Here is a 15,436-nt window from a genome sequence, read left to right as displayed (position 1 = left end):
ACCTCCACCTGGGGAGGTGGGGGAGGCTCGTTCGCGCCGCCTCTCCCTTCCAGTGCACCCCACGCCGTCTCCTGGCGCAGGTATATGTGATGGTCGGACCAGGGCACCGCAGGACGTGTCTTCAGGTCAAACGGATTGTGGGACAAGGTCCAGAATGGAAGAGTCACCAAAAGGCTAAAAGTTCCGCCGGACCCCGGGAGCCGGCCGCCTATGTCGGGGGCGATCTCAGGCCACACCAGGGCAACAAGACTTGGGGAGGGGGCAAGAGCCAAGCGCCCCCTCCGAGTCCGCGCCACCACACCGCCCCTCGGGGGCCTCCGTCAAGCGGCTCATGGAGGCACCGCAGGCAGCGGTTCTTCAGATCAGTGGTCTCACCGGCAAGGCTCCCCTCCGTCAGCAGCAATCGTTGGCGCTGTGGTTGCGGCCGGAGGCCCCGCATAGTCAACGCCCCGGCCTCTCCATCTCGTAGGCCGCAGAGTAGTCGGGGAGAAATCCCGGGAACGGCGGCATGCATTTGGATCGATGTTGCAGCAGGCTGCCATGTAAATAGTTATTTAATAAAACGTTTTACCCTGTTACTTTGCTGGTGTGTTGTATATATTTTTATTATTTGCATAGGGTTTGTCGTTATTTTGGGCGGGGTGGGTGGCAGAGCCGAGCTGTCTTGCAGCCATCATGGCGTCGAGCTCGGTTCCTCTCACTAGTTTCATATTTCTCATGAGGGGTTGTTCGTAATGTTTCTATTTTAGCGAGGTCAAAAAGAGATCCCATTAGTGGCCTACTGATTTTGCTTGATTCCTTTAGTTTTTTCTAACGATTTATCTGCAAAGACTAAACAGAGTATTGCGACTCTGTGCTTGTTTGTAAATAGAGAATGAACCAAAGAGAACCAATTCCAAAACAGTAAATGCTTGGATAACAATCAATCAAATGGAGAGGGAAGCAGGCACGACGGATTACAACGGGGGCAAAGGCCTGCGTTACCTACCCTTCACTATCTGCAAAGAGAGAATACTCCTAAAAGAAAAGAGGGGGGGGGGGAGCAGCGTTGAAAGCACATCAGCGTGCATAAACACGAAAATGTTTTTACCTACCACGTACTTGACATTTTAAAGCTTTTGATATTTGCTAATAAAAAACCATTGAAATTCACTGAAAAAACCATAGGTTATAGACCATATATAGTTAGGAATTAGCATTTACAAAACCTTGAAAATTCACTGAAAAAAACATGGGTTATAGACCATATATAGTTAGGAATTAGCATTTACAAAACCTTATTTTACTCACACAAAACCATTGAAATTCCATATATAGTTAGTTGCACTAACTATATATCGCGCACCCGCAATCCACTGCTGATCATGTCACATATTACATCATTCATGACATGGTCAGTGACATCACTGATGACATCTCAAATGACATCACTGATAACATCTCAAATGACATCACTGATGACATCTCATTTGACATCAATGGTCACATCACTGATATCATCATTCATGTGACAATACAATGCATCTCCTCACACTTTAATATAACGTCTGTTACACCCAGTGTTAAATACAGAATATAATTTTTTAAACCATTGACACACCAATACTAGTTACTACATACGCACTCACTGATTCCTATGTCTACACACACATTCACTCATTCACCCATACAATCATTCATACATGCAATCACTCATCTTTACAACACTATCATATGCACTCATACACCTATACAGACACTCACACTCTGCCACTCATCCATGGAGTTACTCACACACCTAGTCAGTCCTGTAAAGCAGTGTTTCCCAAACTGTGGTCCGCGTATGTATGTATGTATGTATATGTATATGTGTATATATATATATATATTCACTGAAAAAACCATAGGTTATACACCATATATAGTTAGGAATTAGCATTTAAAAAAACTTATTTTACTCACACAAAACCAATGAAATTCCATATATAGTTAGTTGTACTAACTATATATCGCGCACCCGCAATCCACTGCTGATCATGTCACATATTACATCATTCATGACATGGTCAGTGACATCACTGATGACATCACTGATGACATCTCAAATGACATCACTGATGACATCTCAAATGACATCACTGATGACATCACTGATGACATCATCCAGTGACTGTGTTTTTCTGTAAAGTTAAAATATGTCTTACATATTTAAGAATGAGTGGATGTATAAGTGTCTGGATGAAGAATTTAGTAGGTGCATGACTGACTGTATGAGTGAGTGGTTAAATGTGTCTCACTGAGTGCATGGGTTAGTGACTAAACTGTCTTAATTTGTGCATCATTATGTCTGTTCTTCTGTAAACTGCTGCATGTGTTGATCAGTAGCTATATGAGTAACTATATGGGTTATTGATTGGTTGCCCAAGCATTTGTATGGGAGACTGAGTGTGTGTGTGGGTGGCTGGGAGGTGTATGACTCTGTGCATAGATGTATGGGTTCAAAAGTGCATGTGGAAACAGCTGTATGGGCGGTTGACTGTGTGCATGACTGTATTGGTGAGTGAATAGATATCTCAGTGCTACATGTCAAAGTAAGTACATATGTAAAATACAGTACATGTGAGAGTTGGCATATATAAATAACTGTGCATAAGAGCCAGTGAATGTGTGAGTGGCTGTATGGATCATTGTGAACTTGTATCCAGGATTGTATAAGTGAGTAAATATGTTTTAGTATATGTTTGAATAAGTAAGGTGTGTATAACTGTATAGTTGTGAAAATGGAGGTGTGATTGATTCTTTGCATGACTGACTAGGTGTGTAAGTAACTCCATGGATGAGTGACAGTCTGTGAGTGTCTGTTTACACTGAGTGTATCTAAGGTTATATTCGAGTCTGAAGAGGTTCATCGTATTATCACATGAATGATGTCATCAGTGATGTGATCAGTAATGTCAAATGAGATGTCATCAGTGAAGTCATCAGTGAAGTCATCAGTGAAGTCATCAGTGAAGTCATCAGTGAAGTCATCAGTGAAGTCATCAGTGAAGTCATCAGTGAAGTCATCAGTGAAGTCATCAGTGAAGTCATCAGTGAAGTCATCAGTGAAGTCATCAGTGATGTCATCAGTGATGTCACTGACCATGTCATGAATGATGTAATATGTGACATGATCAGCAGTGGATTGCGGGTGCGCGATATATAGTTAGTACAACTAACTATATATGGAATTTCATTGGTTTTGTGTGAGTAAAATAAGGTTTTTTAAATGCTAATTCCTAACTATATATGGTGTATAACCTATGGTTTTTTCAGTGAATTTTCATGGTTTTGTAAATGCTAATTCCTAACTATATATGGTCTATAACCTATGGTTTTTTCAGTGAATTTCATTGGTTTTTTAAAAGCTAATATCTATAGCTGTAAAATGTATTCTTCTTTAAATCCAAAAATATATTTTATATGTTTATTAATAATTTTTTTTATATATTTTTTTTGTTTCGCTCCCGGTCCGCGAACCGGAAAGCTTTCCGTTAGCTCAAATTAATGCCGCGACCCGGTCCGCGAACCGGTAAGAAATCAACATCGTGACGGTATCGCGTTGCCGCGTAATGCGTCTTGTGACGTACCGCGTTAGCGCACCCGGAAGTGCCCCGGGGCGCGGACCGAGGCGCGAAACGCAGCTCCCCGGAAGCGATCCGCGGCGCGTCGCGAAAGCGCGACGTATCGCGTTGCCGCGTAATGCGTCTTGTGACGTACCGCGTTAGCGCACCCGGAAGTGCCCCGGGGCGCGGACCGAGGCGCGAAACGCAGCGACCCGGAAGCTAACCGGGGCGCGTTCCGCAGCGCGTAACATGAGCGTGAGAGGTCATGTGACTTGTTAATAAAACTTTTCATTGGTTCATTTCACTTTTGGTTTCATAATGATGTAAGGCTAGGTCAGGTGACCTAAAAATAACACTTTTCATTGGTTTAGAACTATTTTTTTCCCCAAATGATGAAAGCCCCCACCTTTTTTCTCACTCTGACTTTCAACTTTGAGAAAGGAAGACCTGATCATTTGCTCTGATTAAAAAATGGCTTCAATAGTAGCTTCAGCTTCTGCACCACCACCACCACCACCACCATCTCCTCATAGGAAGAGAGGACCATCTGCACAGTTTATTGGAGACACAGAGGAGGAAGAGGAAGAACAAGACGGAGAGGAAGAAGAGGGACCACGATTTGTCAAAGAGTTACCCCGGGTATCTCATCGCAAAGTTAGCTTTATCTGGCAATTTTTTTCCATTCCACCAGGAGAGAAAAAAGTCAATGCACGCTATGCTACGTGCCTTATCTGCCAAGAAAAGTTATCCCGGGGCACTAATAAAAAATACAGTTATGGAAATCACACGATGCACCGACATATGCAGAGGTGGCATCCAAACAACTATAGTCGTGCAGAGATGCGTGAACTACAACAGAACCCCCCAACTTCGGTGACAAGAACATCTACTGATATCTCTCTCACATTTGGAGAGGCCAACGAAACAGTGCCAAATATTCAAAAAAAATTTGTCCATATGAAGCGGACATGCTTATATTGTGGCACTTTAATTTCATGCGCAAACATGAGTCTGAAATTAATTAATTTGGCTTTCGAGAAACACCGATGCTCCAAACGCAGCAAGTTTTAAATTTTTTTTTTGCTCCTGTTGAGCCTTTTTCAATGCCTCTTTCTGTTCTTTCCCTTTGAAAAAAAACAAAAAAAACAAATAAGTGTTCAAAAAATACAAAAAAAACAAATAATGTTCAAAAAAGAAAAAAAAACATAAAACAACAAAAATATTTTTAAAAAAAAGTTATTTTCAGAACTACCTCCCCGTTATTAAAAAATTGCTAGAATGTTTAGCACTCTGGCAAGCTCTATTTCTTTTGGTTCGCTTCCCGGTTAGCTTCCCGGTACGCGGACCGGGAGCTAACCAGAAAAATTTAAAAAAAAACAAATAGAGTAAGTAAGGCCCTTTTAAAACCTCCACATCAAACCTAAGAGGTCAAGGAGGATCTACTATGCCCCCTTATGGTTATTTCCCCCTTTGTTTTGGCCTCCTCTTGTCTCTCAATCCTACCGAGAGACAAGATGGCGGCCGCTCCGGACTGTTTAGAATGTTGACAGACACCGGAGGGCCAATCAGCTTCGCTACGCGAAGTTCCGGTACGCGTAAGGTCCGCGAACCGGGGCGCTGCCCGGTCCGCTGTTACAGATATATATCTTTTTTTAAACGTTAATTTCTCAAAATCCACTGGAGCACATATATTGAGACCTACAAAAGGCACATCGGGCTACCAGTCCCTACAATTTTGCCAAGTTTCATGCAAATCCATTCAGCCGTTCGGGCTAAAAGTGAGGCCAACCGCCCTATGGAAAACTCAATGTTAAAAACACGTTTTGGGACCCCCCTTTTTTCTCGACCCCCCCCTGGACGAACCCCCGCTCAATTTTCAGGGGCTGCTCAGAAACAAAATGTGCCATTTTCATGAAAATTTCAGCCAATTCCGTCCACAAACGCCAAAGTTATTAGACATAGAATTTTCAAAAATCCCATAGGGAAAAAATCCTAACTATATATACCTACTGGCGACCGCCAGTAGATAATATATGTGTATATATATATCCCCAGTACTTGTACAGCACACGAACCACCCCCGAAGGGGTATCTCAGCGCTGGGGGCCGTTGGGAAGATTAAGCGAGCTGGACAGACCCCTGCCGCTGGAGCCAGGTATCAAACCGTGATCCCCAGCGCCAGTCGCCCTGGCCGCGGTGCCACACCTCTTTCCTATAGAGAGAGATATATAGAGATATGTATATAGCTACATAGAGAGATATATAAATAGAGATATATAGAGCTGCATATATGGTTCCACATGTTATATGTTTTCGGGGTGCTTTTGACTTTGAGGATACCTCTGGAAGAGAACTAGGATTATAGGTAAGTAACTTATCCTTATTTATTTTTAATCACTAGGCTGTACCAAACTCTGTTAGTCTGTTGTGCAAAGAACATTCAGTTATGTTACATATACAAAAAAACCTTTACAAAGATGGGTTGGGGGTTTCTCCTACCTGCGTTGAGCCCCTCCCCCACCTTATCCTCTTCCCTCTACAGTCGGTCATTCATGATCCCTATTGACATCTTTGAGCCCTTCCTTCTTTTATCTTGTGGTTCCTCTTGCACTGGTCTCTCTCCTTTCACTGTCTGTCTCTTCAGCTCCTTCTTAGTCTATTTCCCTTCCACTGCCTGAATCATGGCATCTACCTTTTCCCTTTCCCTGTACTCTGCCCTCTGTCTATGTTGTGTTCTTCATGGGTATCTGGAGCACTGATAATATTTTCATGTAATGTCTGCCTCTCTGATTCTTCTACGATGTTCTCCTATATTTTCAGCTTGAAAAGCTCGTGAATCCTCTCCTGCTCAGCCAGTACAAGTTGAAGAAACTGTCCATGGAGCGAGCAGGCTGTCGAGAGCCAGTGGAGCGAATATTGTATCATGGTACCTCTGAGGAGAGTGCTAAAGAGATCTGTCATTATGGGTTCAACCGAAGTTTCAGTGGGAAAAATGGTATGTGGATTGAAGAGAGGAGGACAAATAGCATCACGTAATCTTGTAATTCGTGGGACCCAGCTCCCTGATTTTAGTAGACTCTGAAAAAGCATTCGACTCTTTGAGATGGGAGTTTCTGTGCCAGGTCTCGAAAGATTAATTTTTGCTCCAGAAATCCCTGGGTACCAGTCCACATGACCAGCACCTGGTAAGTGATATGTCCGACTGAGGAACGGACAAGACAAGGTTGTCGTCTTTGTTCGCTGATCTTTTCTCTAGCAATAGAGCCATTGGCTTCTTGGAAGAAAAAAGATGGTTTGGTGCAGGGGTTGCAGTAGGCGGCCTTACAATTGCTATTGTAAGGCTGTTCTTGTGCTTGGCAGTCAGGGCATCATGACCCACTACACTCCTATGATATTGCAAGTGGTTGGTGGCGTCTCCTGTCCTATCTGGTTTCAGAACTCGGACCCTTAAGGGCATTGCAACACTATGCGATATTTGTGCATTCAATCACAGGAAGTCATTTGCGGATCTTGTTGATGAATTTCAGCTCCACAAGTCACGGACTCTACTTCCTCCCAAATTACCCCAACAAGCTCCCAGAGAGCCTCTTCTACTCAGTGGAGTTCTTTCGCGCACAATGGTCTAAGTGGAAAAATACACCCAATTAGTATAAAACTGTGCTTATGGTATGGAAGACAACCATTTATACCATGGAACTGACCAGCTGTCAGCGAAGGTCTGGCTTTTTGATTCCTTGGAGGATCCTACTCATTGCCTCAGGCTTGACTCCATCCTGGTGACACTTGAGTGCAGTTTTCCTGGGCCTAGCACTAGTGCTGCTCTGCATTGCTATTGTAAGGCTGTTCTTGTGCTTGGCAGTCAGGGCATAATGTCCCACTACACTCCTATGATATTGCAAGTGGTTGGTGGCGTCTCCTGGCCAATCTGGTTTCAGAACTCAGGCAGAATTTCATCTCCACAAGTCCTACTTTGTCAGATACCTGCATCTGCAACATCGCTGCAATGAAGAACGTGCAGCTAGTAACCCGTCCAGAATTTAACCCTCTCGAGTATTAACATGTGCCACGAGTTTGCCCTGTTTGATAATAAATGCTTTGCGAGAATGAGCATGTTTACAAAGTAACCTGGGCGATTGGGGGATGAGTAATGGAGATGGGCTTTGTCCCCCCACCCCCCAACTTGACTCTGCTTAGACTTCTCCAGTTTAGATTTCTGCATACAGTCTCCTGTTTCAACCCATGCAAGATTGTGGTGGAGGGGTAGATACCATTCAGAGACAGGAGGATTCCTTCACATGATCTTCTGCAATGCATCCGTCTTGGCTGCAAGTTAAGGCATAAGACACATTGTCGCTTACCTCCAAGATGGCATTCTGGGGGGATGGGAGGACCCCCGCAGCAGGCAGACTATAGTGGGTCTAGGTTTTCTCCTTCCAGAGTGTGGCAGAGTATCACCCTTCATGAAATGGCTGCGGGCATGGATTACGGCTCTCCTACTGAGGTCATTTACTGGGCAGCTGGATGCCCTACCACCCACCATGAGATATGTGTCCCATGATTGGAACAGTCCAGCTAAACTCTAAGATGTTAGATGTATAGTATCATTATCTATACATCACAACATGCAATAGCTGTTGTTTCTGTGTGAACTATTTTGCCTACTGATTGACTGTTCTCTCTCTATGATCAGCTTCACAAATCGCTGTCATCTTTCGGTACTTATTTTGAAATCAATTGCATTAATTATTTAAAACAGGAATTTTGTATTTCTTCCCAGTACTCTTCTGACCCAAGTTTGTCCATCCAGAAAGCCTCAGGCTGGACTCTCTCTGCTGAGGGACTCAGGTTGGGCTATCTCATCTTTCAGAGAACCCTGAGGCTGGGGGTCTAGGCTTTCCAGACTGGGGCATATTTCGGTGCTGTCTGTCGATCAAACAAACCACAGGATGGTACCCACCACTTGTTGATTCCTAGATTCATTTAAACACAAGAGGGGATACCCATCTTGCATTCATTTCATGTGGATGTCAGTCTTCCTCATGTTCGGATGGCCTGATGTCCATCTTCTCACTAACCTGACATGTATGCCTGTCATTTGTTCTCCAAGAGGCTACTGTCCATCAGCTCCAGTTGAATGTGTATTCAGGGCCTCTGGAATTATGGCGTAGGGAAGGACCAAATTATGCAGCAGGGTTGTTTAAATTATGAAGCATGAAAAGGCAAATTATGCAGTATAACGTGTTACATTTTGTGATAGTATTACTTCATTATTTTGTCATTTTTGCACAAGGAGACACCTAGTGAAAGGATTTCACCTTATTGGTACCAGTTTAACGCCCAAATAAGAAAATAAACAATCGAAAGATGTTTTTAGCAACTGTTGATATTTTGAGCCAGAAACTGAAAAAATGTGTTCTAATCTGCAGTTTATGCAGCAGATGATGGATTATGTGGCAAATGCAGCAAATCCAAAATTATGAGGAAAATACTGCTGGCTCAGAATCACATGATTCCAGTGGCCCTGGGTGTATTCCTGTCCCTCATGCACCAACTGACTGATGCTGTGGATGACCATCCCCTGAAATCGAACAGGCAGATCCTGAGCATGTCATTCCATGTAAGCTGACAAGACTCTTAGTAGTAGGTTGTCCATCCCATTTATTCAGGTAGGCGAATACTGAGATAGTTCGTCCTTTGTAAGCAGACAGGCAGATTCAATGATTTCCATCCCATTAATCGAACAGAAGTATATTGAGGATGTTTGTCCTGTATAATCGGGCAGAGTGATATTGAGGATGCCCAGCCCCTATAATTGGGCAGGTTGATATTGTTTAATAGTTCTGTGGCAAGTGGACAATATTTGCAATCCTTACAGCCATGTCAGGTTCTTTGAAGTCCAAAAGACTGCCAGATACGAGCTATTAAAATGTTGATTTTTATCTTTAAAAAGATCTTTCAAAATGTTATTAACTTATACAGATCATCACTGTAAGTGGTCAGAAACTTTTTTTTGTAGTCGCCACTTATCCATTTTAAAATACACCTAAAATGTGGTGTATCCAATCATTAGCGAAAATAGAAAATTTTCACTCACCTCTTTTGTTCTAAACATATCATTTTTTGCAGGTTAACACGTTGTATAGGTTTCCTGAAGTCACAACAGGCGAGATTGCCTCACTCACATTGTGGAATTGCTGAAATAAATGTCTGTCCTGCTTAAGTCGTGAAGGGGAACAGAGTCTTTCACAGGTACAAAAAGCCTGTTGATGGAGCATCTACCACATTTTTGTATACATTGAATAACTGGTATGCCAAGATTAACCCACAGTTGCTACCTGTGCCAAGTTGAGATGTCTCTGGTCCATGTGACTGCACTCCTAAGGCTTGACTCACTACATGAGCCTGTGTACAAAAGGCATACACCTGGGCCATTCACACAGGCCACCATCTCGGCCCACAAGGGTTCTCCTTTGAGGTTGTGCTGTTTTAAAATTTACATTACAGAATAAGAGTGAATCCCAGTTCGAGGGATCTCGCCAGGGCAAACTGGCCAGCACACTTTATACTTGGTAACAGTAAGGCTGTCCTACGGAAGCCAAGCCTGATCTAGTGCCGCTATTATCCAGTTGTCAACGCTCGTTCTGGAAGCTTCACCGGCAGCCACAGGTCATACATGTGTAAAGACTTCGGAACCTTTATTGACAATGATTGGTCTTTCAAAGATCCGGTCCGTGCTGTTACAGAGCTCTGTTTTTGCTAATTCGGCATACTCTGGAAGCCTCTACGCATCCTCCACTTCACATGTGGTATTGTCTTAAATGCTGTTGTGATCGGATAACTGTCAAGAGAGCTCACAGGTAAAATTGTAAAACTTGATCAGGTCCAAAAACATGCTGCGTACAGAATGTACAGTGATGGGTACATCTCTGCAAGCCTTTGTAGGATTTACAGTCTGTCATTTGTATTTGGCTATTTGTAGAGTGCACTGTACCGAAATGGTGTCCTGGCGCTAGCTAAACCCAGTAGAGGCATAGAAAATAGGGGCGATATTCTAGTAGGAAAAAACTGAAGTTTAACCCAATAATTAATGGGGGTGGAAGAGCCAAGTTTGATTTCCTAAACTTATACAAGCCACTTTGAGATCTTACTGAGACTGGCAGTTTATTCCACGATTGAGCCACTTTCCCTGTAAAGGCGCGTCCTCCCTGTCGTACTGTATTGACTCTCTATTCTTGGACATAGTTGATTGTAGCCGATCAAAGGGACCTGCCAGGAGTATATTTTCTAAAAAGAAATCCTCTGTTTAATAGACAGCCAATGGAGATCTTTGAGAGCACGGCAAGCAGAGAAGTTCCAAGGTCTGTTTAACGTTGGTTTTGCTGTGACTATCTAAATGTTATGTTGCGTTATAAAGAATTTATAAAGCGCACGCATACCTGTAGGTTTCATGGCGCTAAATCTATAATTTGCCAAGCCCAATGGAGAGAATTATTCGTAGGCCTGCACAAACAGCCATGTCTTGAGCATTTTCCTAAAGCTCAGAAGATCAGTGCATGGCAGAATCTCCAGAGGGAAGGAATTCCACAATCTTGGGGCCAAGGAAGCAAACCTACATCCTCCCTGTTTTAATTTAAAGGCAGGGGTTGCCAGTAGGTGGATATGTGCTGAGCGTAGGTTGCGAGAGGGAGTGTACCTTGATATAAGACTGTTTATGAATTTGGGGCTATGACTGTGTAGACACTTAAAGATCAGCCATCCAGTTTTAAAGGCAGAGCGGTGAGAAAGAGGGATCCAGTGTAACTTTCTTGAGAGGGGTGGCAGATTGCCAGCTATGTTGCTGGTAAATCAGTCTGGCTGCTTGGTTCTCGACCATCTGAAGCTGCTTGATCAAGAAAAGTGGCATTCCCAAGTAGACTAAGTTCTCGTAATCTAATTGTGATGGCACCATAGCTATCCCGACCTGTATCACAGCTGCGTGTGTTTGCAGCCGGCTGATCTTTCTCTGCTGAAAGAAGCAGGTCTAGATCACCGCTTCGACTTGCGATCCTAGTGACCGGTCATTATTTATAGTGACCCCGAGTCTCTTGACAGAGGAAGAGGGTTCGAGTGGGGGTCTGAGTTCCGTAGGCCAGAAATGTGGACCCCAGAAGTTATGACTGCTCCCTGTCAGAACTAATTCGATCTTGCCTGAATTGAGTTTTGGATTATGGTCCATCCATTGGCGGATGTACAACATGGTAGCCTGGAATTCACAAACTGAGTTAGGCGAGATGTCGATGGTAAACATGAACTGTAAGTCATCGGTATAGTTGAAAGTGGTCACCTTCCTTTCCTTCAGGGACTGAATCAAGGGTAAAAGGTAATGATTAAACAGATGGGGGGGATAGTGAGGATCCCTGTGGCACCCCGCAAGTTTTTAGCTTAGGTGCTGTAAATGGGGCTATACGGACCGCTTGAGAGCGAATTTCGAGAAATGAGCTGATCCAGCTAAAGGCTGAGCACCTGATGCCAGCCTGCCTGACACGGTCCTTCAGAATGCTGAGATCGACCGTGTCAAAGGCGGCGGAAATATCTGATAGCACCAGGGCTGAGGGGACCTCTGTCAGCTTTATCTCGTAGGGTGTCCAGGACCACCAATATATCCGTCTCTGTAGAGTGTGTGGGACGAAATCTTGGTGTCTGTCGAATAGTTGGATTGTTCATGAATTTGGACAGACCCTTTGTCACGTGAGCCTCCAGTACCTTGGCCAGGTAAGGGAGCAGAGAGATTGGACGATAGGTTGATAAACTTTGAGGGTCTGCTCCAGGTTTTTTTTAAAAGAGGGGCCTATAGTTCGGAACAGGATATCCGAACTATAGGACCTAGCAGAATGCTCGAACCCATCATTTATAACCAAGGATATTTTATGTCTGAGGTATGCAAGTCTTGAGGAAGCTTTTTGGGAGTTGGGGCTACTCAAAGGCGAACTCTGGTTGGGCTGTTACTACTAATCTATCTCTTCTGTCTGATCTTTCTCCTGGATACAACTCTTAATAAAAGGAATGTGCTAAACGCTTGGCATAGCTTCAGGTGTAGGAACTCAAATGCTAGTGTTACAGGTTTGTATCTACGTCTTTCCTACACTAAATTATATATTATGCAGATTTTACAGCCACAGATTATTGGTAGTCTGTAACATCTTGCATTTTTTACAAAAGTGAAGTCCATGAACCAAGGTAGTGGAGCTGCTTTGTTTGGAAACGTATTCTGGTTTGTGCTTCTGATCTTTTTTCTGTCTCCACAGCTACCCGCTATGGACAAGGAGTCTATTTTGCTGTTCAGTCTGTGTTGTCAGTGATGGATTTCTACTCCCCTCGCAATACTGAGGGAAATAAGTGTGTATTTGTGGTGAAGACCTTGACTGGCGACTATGCCACTGGCACACCGGAAATGAAGGTGCCCCCTTTAAAGGATGCTAAAGGACTCTCCCGGTATGACAGTCTCGTAGACGATGTGAAGAACCCTACAATGTTTGTCATTTTTAATGACACCCAGGCATTCCCAGAGTACCTTATCACCTGCAAGAGGAACTAGACTCCCGAAGCAGGTGTGCAATACCTGTGATGTGTGAAACTGGGGGAAGAGGACCCGCGAGTACCCTCTCGCACTCCCTGAGACTCGACTCATCCTCTGCTTGGCAGTGTCTAATCATAATGTCCTTTAATACAGACCATACCCAAATGTAGAGGTTCTACATGGCAGCATTACTGACTTCTATGTCCTGAATAAAATGATTCTGCATCCGGCACACAATTTCACAGATCTGGGACGCGCAAGCATCGCCACTGTTCATCCCCATCAGAACCATGACCGCACTCGCTCATCCACCGATAGTGCCAGAACCTTTAGCACCCAGTTCATGCAACCTAGATGTAGTACATGGCGGCACTAACCCCATCTATGGTTTCTGCCTATTCCTTCTCTTTCTGAGAACTGCTGTATGATCGCCCCAGAGCGATGGACCTCCTGAGAAGCCCCCATTCCTGGGACCCTCCTTATGAAAGCACTTAACATACCAACCCACCTACCTGGCACAAACCAATTCCAGCGCGCTCTGTCCCCCGGCAGCTGGATATGTAAGAGCACTTATCACACAAATCCGCAGACCTGGTACACTGTATGATCACCCAAAAAAGCATCCAGTACATGCCTTCACAGACCGAAATCACCAATGGGCTTCATATAACGGTCTTCAAACAGCCATCCAAATTGTAGATTAGTCCTTTATTCTCCCTGACAACTTTACATATGAAGGCATTCGCCACCACCCACCCAAATATGAATATCCTTTTAAAAAAATGCAAAATAAACCTGCATCCAAGAAAAGCAGAACTTGTAGGCACCTACCTGTAAGGAACAATGCAGCAGCCTCGATGGGCCTCGCAACCAAGAGCAGAGTGTCTGTTATTTCCTGAAACTTACACAGCAACATACGTTACCCCTGGGACATTACAATATACTGGAGATTAAAGAACAAAACTGCAAAATTTATAAGCACTGACAATCCCCAGGAATCGGCTTCAGAAGAGCTTTGACAATCTAAGCGACTAATCGCATCCTAAACCTTCAGTTTTTAAAGAGGACCGCACTAACCACTTCTGCACACCCAGATGACATAGTAGTGCCGACTTGGAGAAGGATTTGGGACTCTCATTTTTTCCTTTCCTTGCTGTAGTCACGCAATGGAAGACGTGCGAGTTGGATCTCATGGCAGATAACAAAATGCATAATTGTTTCTTATACTATGAATCTTCAATAAAGACATGAGTGATTAGTTTGGTTAAATCCTCGGATGTCGGAGTTCATTGTTGTTGCCTTTACTTGAGGAGGCAGCCAGCCTTGAATTAGTGTAGTGCATACTTGACACGTTCATTTTATTTTGGGCTTGCTTACTCCATTGGAAGACACTGACTTTGTAATATTTTGTGCATATATTTATTTAGCTAGCTAGAGAATGATTGCTTCCACTCATTTTTCAATTGCACATGTACATTAAATTATTTGTTTTGATTCAATAAGCCTTATTCGGTTAAAACAGAGCAACCATAAAAGGAGAATACATGATCAAGATATATCATCCAAAATCAATAAAAAACGGTCAGCAATCAATTAAAATTTCCTAATTTCATTAAAACATACAATTCCCAGCTAAATAAACGTAAAATAGATGGCACCACATCAGTTCTCTTAGTGTAAACAATAAACTCATAGCAGCATTTCACAAACAGTTGTTTGGAATAGACTGTTTTTAATTGCAATATCAAAACACATAGGTTTAGAAGGTGCAAAGTAATCTGTTAGTGTAACCATCCCCAATCTTGGGGGGACTGGTCGATTTCATTAGAACATCATACTTTTCCTAGCATTGATTGAACTTAGAATAAATGTTGCGGCATAAAAACAAATCTCAGGTTCTCTTAGCATAAACGGTAAGCTCATAGCAGCATTAGTGGTTTTAGCATCATATTTTTTAAACAGTGTTTTAAGATAAGCATTTGTAAAAGTCAAATACAAATCACACAAGTAAAAAGTGCAAGGTGCTCTGCTTAGTATGCCCATCACAAGGACATGGGGAGACAGGGCACTGTTTGATTGTGGGGAACGCTACTAAATGGTGGGCAAGGCCTAACCTCATTCTTGTTAAGACACAGCGGTGGGAATGTCTTGTTACAAGTGATACATTTGGAAGCCATCAGTATCTATATGCAGATGGTAGAGCTGGTACGTGGCTTGCTTCTCTACTGTTTTCAGCCTGCATTCCTTCTTATGACACAGGAAGGTGCTCTTCAACTCCTGTTTGGACAATTCTGAT

The 15,436-nt window shown here is 43.3% G+C and overlaps 1 protein-coding gene across 13 annotated transcripts in view; it reads left to right on the top strand.

Moving 5' to 3' along the window:
- Window positions 1-15,436, top strand: part of PARP10 (poly(ADP-ribose) polymerase family member 10) — an 803,115-nt gene that overhangs the window by 604,798 nt on the left and 182,881 nt on the right. For 8 of the 13 annotated variants that reach the window (XM_078686425.1, XM_078686418.1, XM_078686416.1 and 5 more), the window contains 2 exons: window positions 6,405-6,579; window positions 12,869-14,409. In XM_078686425.1, the coding sequence (XP_078542551.1) occupies window positions 6,405-6,579; window positions 12,869-13,158 (465 nt within the window). In that variant the 3' untranslated portion in view covers window positions 13,159-14,409. Of the gene's footprint in view, window positions 1-6,404; window positions 6,580-12,868; window positions 14,410-15,436 lie in introns of those variants that run through there. The other 5 variants (XM_078686419.1, XM_078686420.1, XM_078686421.1 and 2 more) reach the window with 1 other exon arrangement.

The sequence above is a fragment of the Lissotriton helveticus genome, chromosome 4_1 (assembly GCF_964261635.1).
Source record: "Lissotriton helveticus chromosome 4_1, aLisHel1.1, whole genome shotgun sequence".
Classification (NCBI taxonomy): domain Eukaryota; kingdom Metazoa; phylum Chordata; class Amphibia; order Caudata; family Salamandridae; genus Lissotriton; species Lissotriton helveticus.
Note: the sequence above shows the minus strand (reverse complement) of the source record. Positions and strands in the feature narration are given on the sequence as shown.